This window comes from Nerophis lumbriciformis, linkage group LG17 (assembly GCF_033978685.3).
Source record: "Nerophis lumbriciformis linkage group LG17, RoL_Nlum_v2.1, whole genome shotgun sequence".
Taxonomy (NCBI): Eukaryota; Metazoa; Chordata; class Actinopteri; order Syngnathiformes; family Syngnathidae; genus Nerophis; species Nerophis lumbriciformis.
The window spans coordinates 16472501-16485000 of NC_084564.2; the positions used below are offsets into that span (position 1 = coordinate 16472501).

Sequence of the window (12500 nt, forward strand, 5' to 3'; positions counted from 1 at the left end):
TACGCAATCACACACAGCACCAGCATTTTGGTATAAAAATAGAAGTGAGGTGAAAACATGAATCTGTTTGTGGCAGCATAGGAGTTTCATATTTGCATCTCATTACACATAACTGTGGTGTATTCAAGGACCCTTGATTAAAGTTAGAAACAGAAGCGTCACTAGGTTTTAAGGACATAAGGAGATGCACTAAAATATAATCATGCATGTCTATCAAAAACACATGTTTTTAACCATATTATTAGTCGTGTATTATAAATATAACAAACCATTGAACAATTATCATATTTAGGCTATGAAGTAAAGGAACACTTGACAAATGTATAATGATATTTAGGTTAATAATGATAATATGACTATTTCAACTCATATTCTAGACACTTTATATAGAATTTTTTGCCAAAAATAAAACAAAAAAACCTAAACCAAATGATTTATCTATAGTAGGAAGGGGATTCATATGGCCCCTATTCGTCACGTTTTACCTGATGCATGAAACGTGACGAATTAGGGGGGGTAGCACTATCCATTTCAGCTGCCAGATGGCAGTAGTAAAATGTGTTTTGTGGCAATTCCAACTTTGACCACAGCGTCAGTTGCTATGCACAGTGGCGCTTTCCATCATTTTCAGCACTGCATTGCTAAAAAGTGAGGCGATATAAAATTGTCAATTTATGTGTGCAAAATAGTTTTTGTTTATTTCGTCAACCACTGACTGAAGGAATAATAATTTAAACTAAACTAAATGATTAACACCCCTCTTCTTCTCATGCGAGATCCACCCAGGAGGGGGGCCATATGAGCCCAATTCCCTGGTGGAGATATGCTAATACCATCTTTGAAAATGTGTATTTTAGAAAGCTGGTTTCAACCAAATCAATGCAATATTTAGTTTTTAGTGCACATACCCTGCTTGGCACTCAGCATCTAGGGTTGGAATTGGGGGTTAAATCACCAAAATTATTGGCCAGCGCTGCTGCTCACTACTCCCCTCACCTCCCAGGGGGTGGATCAAATGCAGAGGGTAATTTCACCACACCTAGTGTGTGTGTGACTATCAGTAGTACTTTAACTTTAACATACGGTCAACAGAAGTGTGTGTGTGTGGGGCGGCAACATTGAGTTTAGGGCGGGATAGGGGGCCCTTTAGGAGTCCTGTGAATGGGACCCCAGAATTTATTGCTACGCCCCTGCCAACAATGTCTGCATTTCTTACACCAGCAGAATGAGACATTCTTACACATCTGTACGTCCTTTTATGCTGCAGCTAGACTTGGAGAGAGTCCCGTAGAGCCGCAGCGGGGCGACATAGACGCGCTCGCTCACCCAGATGGGGGACGATGCCCGTCTGCCGCCATGGTGGTGCAGAAGAAAGCCAAAGTCATTTTCCGCAGAGCCACACGTGCCAAACGTTGGCAGCGGCAACAAGGGGTAGGAGTGTGTAGGGGGGGTATTTGGGGAGCCAGCGCAGGTGTCAGACAGTGCCATCTGGTGACGGCTGTGCAGCATGAGCGCTAACTTTCACACTGGAGGATCCCCGTCTGGTAAACGATATGAGCAACTGTCTTCCAGGGAGGAAACATGGGCTTTAACTAATAAATAAAGGAGACCACTCAGGTTTGCAAGATTGCTTGAAAAAATGGCCGCCATCAAGCAAAACAAAACATACAGTGCTTCAGTTTTCTTCACATTTTGTAATGTTACAGCCTTATTCCGAAAAAGGATACATTCATTTTTGTCCTCGAATTCTACACACAATACCCTATTACAGTGGTTCTTAACCTTGTTGGAGGTACCGAACCCCACCAGTTTCATATGCGCATTCATCAAACCCTTCTTTAGTGAAAAAAAATAATAATATTTTTTTTCAAATTTAAGACAAAGTTATATGTTTTTGGTAACACTTTAGTATGGAGAACATATTCTAAGTAACAAAGACTTCATTTAGAGTTATTTGGACACTAGGGGAACATATTCTAAGTAACAAAGACTTAATTTAGAGTTATTTGGACACTAGGGGAACATATTCTAAGTAACAAAGACTTAATTTAGAGTTATTTGGACACTAGGGGAACATATTCTAAGTAACAAAGACTTCATTTAGAGTTATTTGGACACTAGGGCAACATATTCTAAGTAACAAAGACTTAATTTAGAGTTATTTGGACACTAGGGGAACATATTCTAAGTAATAAAGACTTAATTTAGAGTTATTTGGACACTAGGGCAACATATTCTAAGTAACAAAGACTTAATTTAGAGTTATTTGGACACTAGGGGAACATATTCTAAGTAACAAAGACTTAATTTAGAGTTATTTGGACACTAGGGCAACATATTCTAAGTAACAAAGACTTAATTTAGAGTTATTTGGACACTAGGGGAACATATTCTAAGTAATAAAGACTTAATTTAGAGTTATTTGGACACTAGGGCAACATATTCTAAGTAACAAAGACTTAATTTAGAGTTATTTGGAGACTAGGGGAACATATTCTAAGTAATAAAGACTTAATTTAGTTATTTGGACACTAGGGCAACATATTCTAAGTAACAAAGACTTAATTTAGAGTTATTTGGACACTAGGGGAACATATTCTAAGTAACAAAGACTTAATTTAGAGTTATTTGGACACTAGGGGAACATATTCTAAGTAACAAAGACTTAATTTAGAGTACACACCTGTCTCTGTGTGTAAAGTCCCAGAGCACCAACCAAGAATGAAGTTGAATGAATTGCCCGTAGACTTCCGAGACAGGATTGTCTCGAGGCACAAATTTGGGGAAGGGTACAGAAAGAAATCTGCTGCCTTGAAGGTGTCAACGAGCAAAGTGGCCTCCATCATCCGTAAATGGAAGAAGGGCGATCAGTAGAAACAGGATGCACCTGAGATCACTTTTGAACTTCATGGCAAAAGCTGTGATTACTTATGTACATGTGATCTCTCAGTTTGTTATTATTAATACATTAGCACATTTCTCTAAACAAATGTGTTCACATTGTCATTATGGGGTATTGTGTGTAGAATTTTGAGGACACAAATGAATTTAATCCATTTTGCAATAAGGCTGTAACATTAAATGTGGCAAACGTGAAGCGCTTGGAATACTTTCTCGCTGCAGTGTATTTGCAGACACAAACGCTCAATTGACCATTTGTGTAGTAACTATAAAACTAAATACTGTATTTTTCGGATTATAAATCGCAGTTTTTTTTCATAGTTTGGTGCGATTTATACTCAGGAGCGACTTATGTGTGAAATTATTAACACATTACTGTAAAATATCAAATAATATTATTTATCTCATTCACATAGGAGACTAGACGTATATCAGCAATCGTCACACACACACACGTCAACCAATAAAAATTTGGCGGGGGCGGGTCATGGCAGAAGTGCATTGTGAAAAAAAAGATGCTACCTGCTACTACTTCAGTATCTATGAAAATTGATTAGGAGTGACAGATTGTTTGGTAAACGTATAGCATGTTTTATATGTTATAGTTATTTGAATGACTCTTACCATAATATGTTACGTTAACATACCAGGCACGTTCTCAATTCGTTATTTATGCCTCATATAACGTACACTTATTCAGCCTGTTGTTCACTATTCTTTATTTATTTTAAATTGCCTTTCAAATGTCTATTCTTGGTGTTGGATTTTATCAATTAAATTTCCCCCAAAAATGGGATTTATACTCTAGTGCGACTTATATGTTTTTTCCTTCTTTATTATGCATTTTCGGCTGGTGTGATTTATACCGTATTTTTCGGACTATAAGTCGCAGTTATTTTTCATAGTTTGGCCGGGGGTGCGACTTATACTCAGGAGCGACTTTTGTGTGAAATTATTAACACATAATATAAAATATCAAATAATATTATTTAGCTCATTCACGTAAGAGACTAGACGTATAAGATTTTGTCGAATTTAGCGATTAGGAGTGACAGATTGTTTGGTAAACTTTATAGCATGTTCTATATGTTATAGTTATTTGAATGACTCTTACCATAATATGTTACGTTAACATACCAGGCACGTTCTCAGTTGGTTATTTATGCGTCATATAACGTACACTTATTCAGCCTGTTGTTCACTATTCTTTATTTATTTTAAGTTGCCTTTCAAATGTCTATTCTTGGTGTTGGGTTTTATCAAATACATTTCCCCCAAAAATGCAACTTATATATGTTTTTTTTCCCTTCTTTATGCATTTTCGGCCGGTGCGACTTATACTCCGAAAAATACGGTAGTTAATATTTGTATCACATTGAGCATTTTCAACACAACCCAGAGGCGACGACACACATTCTCAATTCATTTGATTTGAACTCGTCCGTCCACGTACCGTTTTTGTGGCCCCTGCGGCCGTCCTCCGCTCTCTCAACGGAGCCCAGTCGTTCTTGAGCCTGGCGGTGATGTTCCAGAGTGGCGCGCGTCATCTGTCTGTCCTCATGTCCACACAGAGGCCCCGACATGGGCGGGCGCTCCAGAGAGGTCGCCTTCCTCTCTGGAGGGGGGATCATGCTGTTGATACAGCGGCCCGTCTGGGCTCGGGGCTGCCCCTGGCTGGGCGGGGGCTCAGGGGGCGGAGGTAGGTCTGTGGCGAGAGGAAATCCACGGACACATCAATAAAACATATGCCCTATTTTACGGACTATAAGTCGTTACTTTTTCCCCACGCTTTGATCCCTGCCGTTTATAAAACAATGTGGCTAATTTATGGATTTTTCTTTGCTAATGGCCATATTGTTTTCTATTCAACAAATTATTTTCATGTAACACCGACAGAGACACAAAAAAGGTGTGTTCTTGTTTGTGCTAAGGCGCCGTCTTTTAGACGAGTTCACTCACTGCAGGTGCCGCGGGTTAAAAATGTACTTCCTGTTTCGTGCCTTGAACTGTAAGTATATCCCGTTTCGTCTACTATTCATCCATAGCGTTTCTGCTTAAAAGGATTCTCCATTCAACGTTTGTAAGTGTTTCAATATAACTAAAACTATTCATACTTACTAAACTGCCCCATGTGTAATGTATGTAGGAGTGTTTTTATGCCTATTTGTAATGTAATCAAACTAGCGTTGATAGCATTAGCTAATATGCTAACGTGTTTACAAGTATCTGTTAGTATTATTAACTTACAATGGCATTCTTTTTGTACTGTTTCAGTTTCATAAATCCACCAAGACGTCACCGCGGACTTATTGAGGTATAGCTGATTGGAGAGCTAGCTTCGGCGGCTAGTGGGTCCACAATGATGACTTCTGTTTTGTTTGATCAGCTGTTTTACTGCCGTGTTACAGACACCGTTTGGAAACAATTAAGGTTTGTAAATAAACATTTATAAAATCTTTCGTACCGGTATAAATCTGCGGCTAAAATATTTATTTTTTTTAAAATTTGGTGGATGCGTCTTAAATACCGGTGCGCTCTAAAGCCCGGGAAATACAGTCGATGACAGCTTAGCAGTTGTTTTACTCAACGTTTACATTGTTTGCAATTGTAGCATCCTTAGTCAAACTTGTCAAGGTTAGTTTTTGATATTTTCCAGCATCTTTCATCTCAATGGACATTTAGGTTTGGTCTATTTTTTTTTTGTCAGAGTTACACATTGAGGGACGGTGAAAGGGTTTTAGCTAGAGATGTCTGATAATGGCTTTTTTGCTGATATCCGATATTGTCCAACTCTTAATTACCGATATCAACCGATACCGATATATACAGTCGTGGAATTAACACATTATTATGCCTAATTTTGTTGTGATGCCCCGCTGGATGCATTAAACAATGTAACAAGGTTTTCCAAAATAAATCAACTCAAGTTATGGAAAAAAATGCCAACATGGCACTGCCATATTTATTATTGAAGTCACAAAGTGCATTATTTTTTTTAACATGCCTCAAAACTCTCCCTGAGAGAGCATGAGGAGGTTATATTGTAACGTCCTGGAAGTTAGTGCTGCAAGGGGTTCTGGGTATTTGTTCTGTTGTGTTACGGTGTGGATGTTCTCCCGAAATGTGTTTGTCATTCTTGTTTGGTGTGGGTTCACAGTGTGGCGCATATTTGTAACAGTGTTAAAGTTGTTTATACGGCCACCCTCAGTGTGACCTGTATGGCTGTTGACCAAGTATGGATTGCATTCACTTGTGTGTGTGAAAAGCCGTAGATATTATGTGACTGGGCCGGCACGCAAAGGCAGTGCCTTTAAGGTTTATTGGCGCTCTGTACTTCTCCCTACGTCCGTGTACACAGCAGCGTTTTAAAAAGTCATACATTTTACTTTTCGAAACCGATACCGATAATTTCCGATATTACATTTTAAAGCATTTATCGGCCGATAATATCGGCAGTCCGATATTATCGGACATCCCTAGTTTTAGCAAATGTCCTCAAAACTGAATATCCTCTTGAGAACCAGCGTCCTCTGCACTGGACATTTTTTGGTCAATTTCATTTGTCGGAGTAACACACGGAGTAAATCAGCCCTGCCGTCAGCAGATGACGCCACTAAAACACAATTTAAAGAAAGCAATTATTTGTGTTTTATATTCAACAACTACAGTGGAACCTTGACTTTTGAACCCCTCATTGTACAAACCTTTTCAATTTGCAAACCACAGGCCGAATAAAAATAAGCTTTGGTGCACGAACGCTTCATCCACCCGTTTTGTGCCCGGCACCGAATCATTGCTCTTTGGTGCTCATTCAGTCAGCTCAATGTTGCTGTAGTTAGTTAATGTGCTAAGTGTGACTTTGTGTGATTTTTAAGTGTTTTAGGCTTTTTTAGCATTTTTCTAGTTTTGCTACAGTACCTCAAAATGAGTCCGAAGAAAGCAATGAACGAGCGATGTGTAGTTTGAAACATTCAGCGTTGTCGACACTACTCTCTTCCACTGCACGCCAAAAACAATTAAACGACAAAAGTGGATATAATTATTTTATCTTAATCATTGTCGAGACCTCGCAGTTAAAAATTAAGGAATGTTGCGATTTCAAACTGTGAGTGCACCACAGAGCTAGTGACCGTGTGTGCGCGTGTGGACAGTTTATGTAATTGTTGTTTTGACTTTGTTATTAAATAAAAAATATACATGTCACCCCCAATGTTCACTCTAATTGTTCATGTGTGTGAGCAAACACAAAAACTCCCTGAGCATTCAGTGGAGCACATGTGAGCAACATCACATGTGGCAATACCAGCAGCACACCTGTCTCAAACCAATCTTTTATAATAACACTCAAATGAGAGGAGTCATTTTCATGAGATTATTTTGTAATATTAGTGATTTGGCCCATTTGTAATGAAAATAAAAGAAATCTTGTTTTTCATAAGCTATGGATTAGTATTGTACAATATGTCTGAGTGGGGGTCCTGCTTTGGAAATCATTCGTACCCCTTTCAGAGATCACATTTAGTTGCCCTTAAACATCCTCATGTTGCACAATGAAATGTAAGCATAGGATGAAGTGTGCATTCCTGTAACTTTCTCTAGTAACAGCATTCCATGATTAATATTAATGAATTAACATTAATAATAAATGACAGTAGAATAAGCACACATATGACTGAGGAGTCATAGTGTAACTTTGTGTGGTGTTTGAGTTGTCCGACTTTTTGTGTGGCCATAAACGCACCAGTGGCTTAGTGCTATGCGTGTTGGTGACAGATGACAAGTTGGTTTTGGCCTGGTTTGTACGGCAGAAAATGACTAGTTTTTCCAGATAGAAGTTTGTTACTCATGTTTTTGGTGTGGTTATGGCCCAATATAAACAGTTTTGCTCAATAAAGTGATCGATATAATTCCTGTCCTCGAAGCATCTCGATAGACGTTACAATAATTGAACGGTGTTGACGAACACCGTTAGGGCCGCTTGTTGTCACTATCACTCAGAGTTGCATTGCAGAATAAATGTATTTATTTTGTTTAGAATTCAGATGGGATTTGATTTGGTGCAGGGCATATATTTGTTGTGCGCAGAGGACGCTTGAGCAGTGCGCAATTGCGCAGGCGCGCACCTTAGAGGGAACGTTGGTCACCCCCTTGTTATGTTAGTTTGCTATACAACACTGTATGGGACTTTAAATTGTGTGTACAAAAATGTAACTTAAACATGGACTTTTATCGAGTGTAGAATTCATTATTAATGTTTACATTGTTTCTTATGGAGTGCTTTGCTTCAATAAACACCTGTTTTAATTCATGAAGTCTGTTTAAGAACCAATTAAGTTTGTACATCGAGGTTCCACTGTGTATTCCATATTCCAAACACTATCAAGATGCAAACACTTTTTAAACCTTTAAAGGCAACTTTGTGTTTTGTACAAAATGTTGAATTTTCCAGGGACTCTCACCGTCAGCAGCAGCATCTCTGCGGTGAGGGGCTGTGCCCTGACTTCGGGGTTTGCGTGCAGGCCTGGTGGCCCTCTGGTGGCCCAGACTGTGTGTTCCCACTGTGCTGCCGTCTGTCGAGAACGGACTGCCGGGCCGGGGCCTGTGGGACAAGCCTTTATCTGCAGGAGGGGAACAGGAGGGCTGATTAATAAAGATATGAGCAAAGCAGCGTCAAGCAGAGGCTGTTGCAGAGAAAGGGCAAAGGTCATCAATGGATGTCCAGAAAGGGTTGCAGCCATCGTTCTTTAAGCAGGAGTTGAAAGTCGGAAGTGAAGGAAGGGATCCGACTATTCCCTCTCAAAAACAGTGCCATGCATAAAGTGGGCACCAGCAAGCAGTAAAGATGAAACCAAAGTCCCAAAAAGTGTGAAGGACAATCCCCAGGAGCGTTTAGAGCAGGAAAGGAACAAAACGCGAGCTGCGCCTCTGCACACCGACCTCGCTTGCTGAGGCTTGTGCCCTTCAGCTGGTAGCCCGCCTTGTCTGCGGCGGCCACCAGGGCCTGGGCAAAGTTGCAGTGGGTAAAGATGGAGCCGTCGGACGAGCTACCCAAACTGGAGCGGTGGCTGGAGAAATTACGCTCGTCCTCCGAGGCCGAGCCCCAGCCGTTCACCATGGAGCCTGGAACACCACAGTCAACGCGTTTAGGGCTATTCTCTTCTTATGGAGAAGAAGAATTGGATGGTTGGATGACTAACATGCTAAAGTCTAAATGCAAAGCATTGCAAGGTTGTTAAAGGGGAACATTATCACAATTTCAGAAGGGTTAAAACCGTTAAAAATCAGTTCCCAGTGGCTTATTTTATTTTTAGAAGTTTTTTTCAAAATTTTACCCATCACGCAATATCCCTAAAAAAAGCTTCAAAGTGCCTGATTTTAACCATCGTTATATACACCCGTCCATTTTCCTGTGACGTCACATAGTGATGCCAATACAAACAAACATGGCGGATAGAACAGCAAGCTATAGCGACATTAGCTCGGATTCAGACTCGGATTTCAGCGGCTTAAGCGATTCAACAGATTACGCACGGATGGTTGTAGTGTGGAGGCAGGTAGCGAAAACGAAATTGAAGAAGAAACTGAAGCTATTGAGCCATATCGGTTTGAACCGTATGCAAGCGAAACCGACGAAAACGACACGACAGCCAGCGACACGGGAGAAAGCGAGGACGAATTCGGCGATCGCCTTCTAACCAACGATTGGTATGTGTTTGTTTGGCATTAAAGGAAACTAACAACTATGAACTAGGTTTACAGCATATGAAATACATTTGGCAACAACATGCACTTTGAGAGTGCAGACAGCCCATTTCAGGCGCGCTAAGAACATATATTTTTCCACGATTTCAGCATTTTAAATGTGCTGTTTTTGTCCAGTAAGATACATACTAGCCTACAGTTACAGCTGAAGTGACCGATTAAAACGATTTTAACTATTTTTGATGTCAGCAGGCCAGGGAAGCTAGGGTCGATATTCTTCTCTTGATCATCTTCGGTGGCATAAGGGACGGTGTGAGCCAAAACATCCAGGGGGTTTAGCTCGCTCGTCTGCGGGAACAAACTGCCGCCATTGCTTGCCGTGCTACCGAGGTCCTTTGTCCCTGAATTGCTCACACACTCCGGCAGATTCAATGGGGGTCTGGCGGCAGATTTCTTTGACTTTATCGTTGGAAATGCATCTGCTTTGAGTGTCGCAGGATATCCACACATTCTTGCCATCTCTGTCGTAGCATAGCTTTCGTCGGTAAAGTGTGCGGAACATTTCGTCGGCTTTCCCCACACCCTCGTATTTTGAACAAATTTCGTCCAATTTCTTGCCACTTTCGCATCTTTGGGCAACTTGAATCCGTCCCTGTTCGTGTTGTTACACCCTCCGACAACACACCGACGAGGCATGATGTCTCCAAGGTACGGAAAACAGTCGAAAAAAACGGAAAATAACAGAGCTGATTTGACTCGGTGTTTGTAATGTGTTTGAGAAAATGACGGATTGCTTCCCGATGTGACATCACGTTGTGACGTCATCGCTCCGAGAGCGAATAATAGAAAGGCGTTTAATTCGCCAAAATTCACCCATTTAGAGTTCGGAAATCGGTTAAAAAAATATATGGTCTTTTTTCTGCAACATCAAGGTATATATTGACGCTTACATAGGTCTAGTGATAATGTTCCCCTTTAAGTCAACGTTAACTTTTATTTACAGAAGTCAACACTTGGGCAAAGTTAGGAATTTATTTTCATTTTGGAATGTTAAATTAAAGTCTGCTTGCACTCGCTGCCACAATAGCAGTGATCCCCAATTCATTGCAGAAGCTTTGTGGGAACAGTTGGGCCAAAATGTTAAGTACAATACCGCCACCTACAGGACTGGAGGCTCTATTTTCATTATTACAAACTACATTTTACGACACACTCTTTCTCAAAACAGGCATTTCCAATGCTCTGAATGCAGTGTTGATTGGAACGCTGTAGATTATGCTAGAAAATTAGGTTTCTGGAGAACTGTGTGTTTTCTTAAACATTTTCCCATAAGATCATTGATATAAATAAATTCCAAAATGTAAATAACGAAAATGGCACTTTTGTGTACAGAACACAACTGCTTTGCATTTTTTAACACACAAATTTGATTCCGTACATGTGGTCACCTGGGATCGGTGCAGAATTTGGTATTTTTATAGGCAGTGACCGAATTCTGTCGGTAGAACCGGTATGAAGTCACCTAAAATAGACCATAATGGTCTTTTAACCTGGGTATATTTTTAAAACCCTCTAACCGTGCAATCTTTAAACTACATTTTTACACGTATAAGTCTCACGTGCAATACCTGTTTCACACAGCTCAACCGGCAAATTCACCATGTAAATATTGTCTATCTTGTATAGAGATGTCGGATAATATCGGCCGATAAATGCTTTAAAATGTAATATCGGAAATTATCGGTATCGTTTTATTTGTATTATCAGTATCGTTTTTTTGTTGTTTTTTTTAATTAAATCAACATAAAAAACACAAGATACACTTACAATTAGTGCACCAACCCAACCAAACCTCCCTTCCCCATTCACACTCATTTACACAAAAGGGTTGTTTCTTTCTGTTATTAATATTCTGGTTCCTACATTATATATCAATATATATCAATACAGTCTGCAAGGGATACAGTCCGTAAGCACACATGATTGTGCGTGCTGCTGGTCCACTAATAGTACTAACCTTTAACAGTTAATTGTACTCATTTTCATTAATTACTAGTTTCTATGTAACTGTTTTTATATTGTTTTACTTTCTTTTTTATTCAAGAAAATTATTTTAATTTATTTATCTTATTTTATTTTATTAATTAAAAAAAAAAGACCTTATCTTCACCATACCTGGTCCAAATTAGGCATAATAATGTGTTAATCCCACGACTGTATATATCGGTATCGGTTGATATCTGTATCGGTAATTAAAGAGTTGGACAGTATCGGATATTGGCAAAAAGCTAGTATCGGACATCCCTAATCTTGTACATATATCAGAGTAGTCCTACCTGGTACTTTTGTTTATTATTGTATTGCTTTTTTTTTTTAATTATATTGCTTATTTGTATTATATCTATTTTATTTTTCTAATATGTATACATGAAGAGCAACGGTAACATTTGAATTTCCCCCTGGGGATTATTAAAGAAATTCTGATTCGATGCCTTTGTTGCACGTAACGTCACGTTCGGTTGCAGACTTGGTCGACTCAAACATTATTCAGGCAAACGAGCACTCATAGCATACAGACCTTACCCAGTGGGATTGTCTCTAGGTAAAGTTGAAATGTTCCATGCATACAGACCTTACCCAGTCGGACTGTCTCCATGCCAACAAAGCAAATATGCCAGATTGGAAACACTTGAATGTACACTGCGGCTCTACTTTTCGAAATACTTAAGCTCCACGCCACATTGGATTTGCCATAGACATGCTACTAATTAGCAATAGTAATTTCAACACCTCCAAATTTGGTAATGAAAATGGCAACTAACATGCATGTTATAATCAATAGCTGGAGTGTGTATACTTGCAGTATTGACACTTCTTAGGGCACAACAAAAGACTAG

General features: G+C 39.6%; 1 protein-coding gene across 10 annotated transcripts in view; it reads right to left on the reverse strand.

Annotated features, from left to right (window-relative positions):
* robo2 (roundabout, axon guidance receptor, homolog 2 (Drosophila)) overlaps nt 1-12500 on the reverse strand; it is an 852180-nt gene that overhangs the window by 7498 nt on the left and 832182 nt on the right. For 9 of the 10 annotated variants that reach the window (XM_061972627.2, XM_061972621.2, XM_061972617.2 and 6 more), the window contains 3 exons: nt 8839-9021; nt 8361-8519; nt 4355-4606 (listed from right to left, as the gene is read on the reverse strand). In XM_061972627.2, the coding sequence (XP_061828611.1) occupies nt 4355-4606; nt 8361-8519; nt 8839-9021 (594 nt within the window). The remainder of the gene's footprint in view (nt 1-4354; nt 4607-8360; nt 8520-8838; nt 9022-12500) is intronic. The other variant, XM_061972622.2, reaches the window with a different exon arrangement.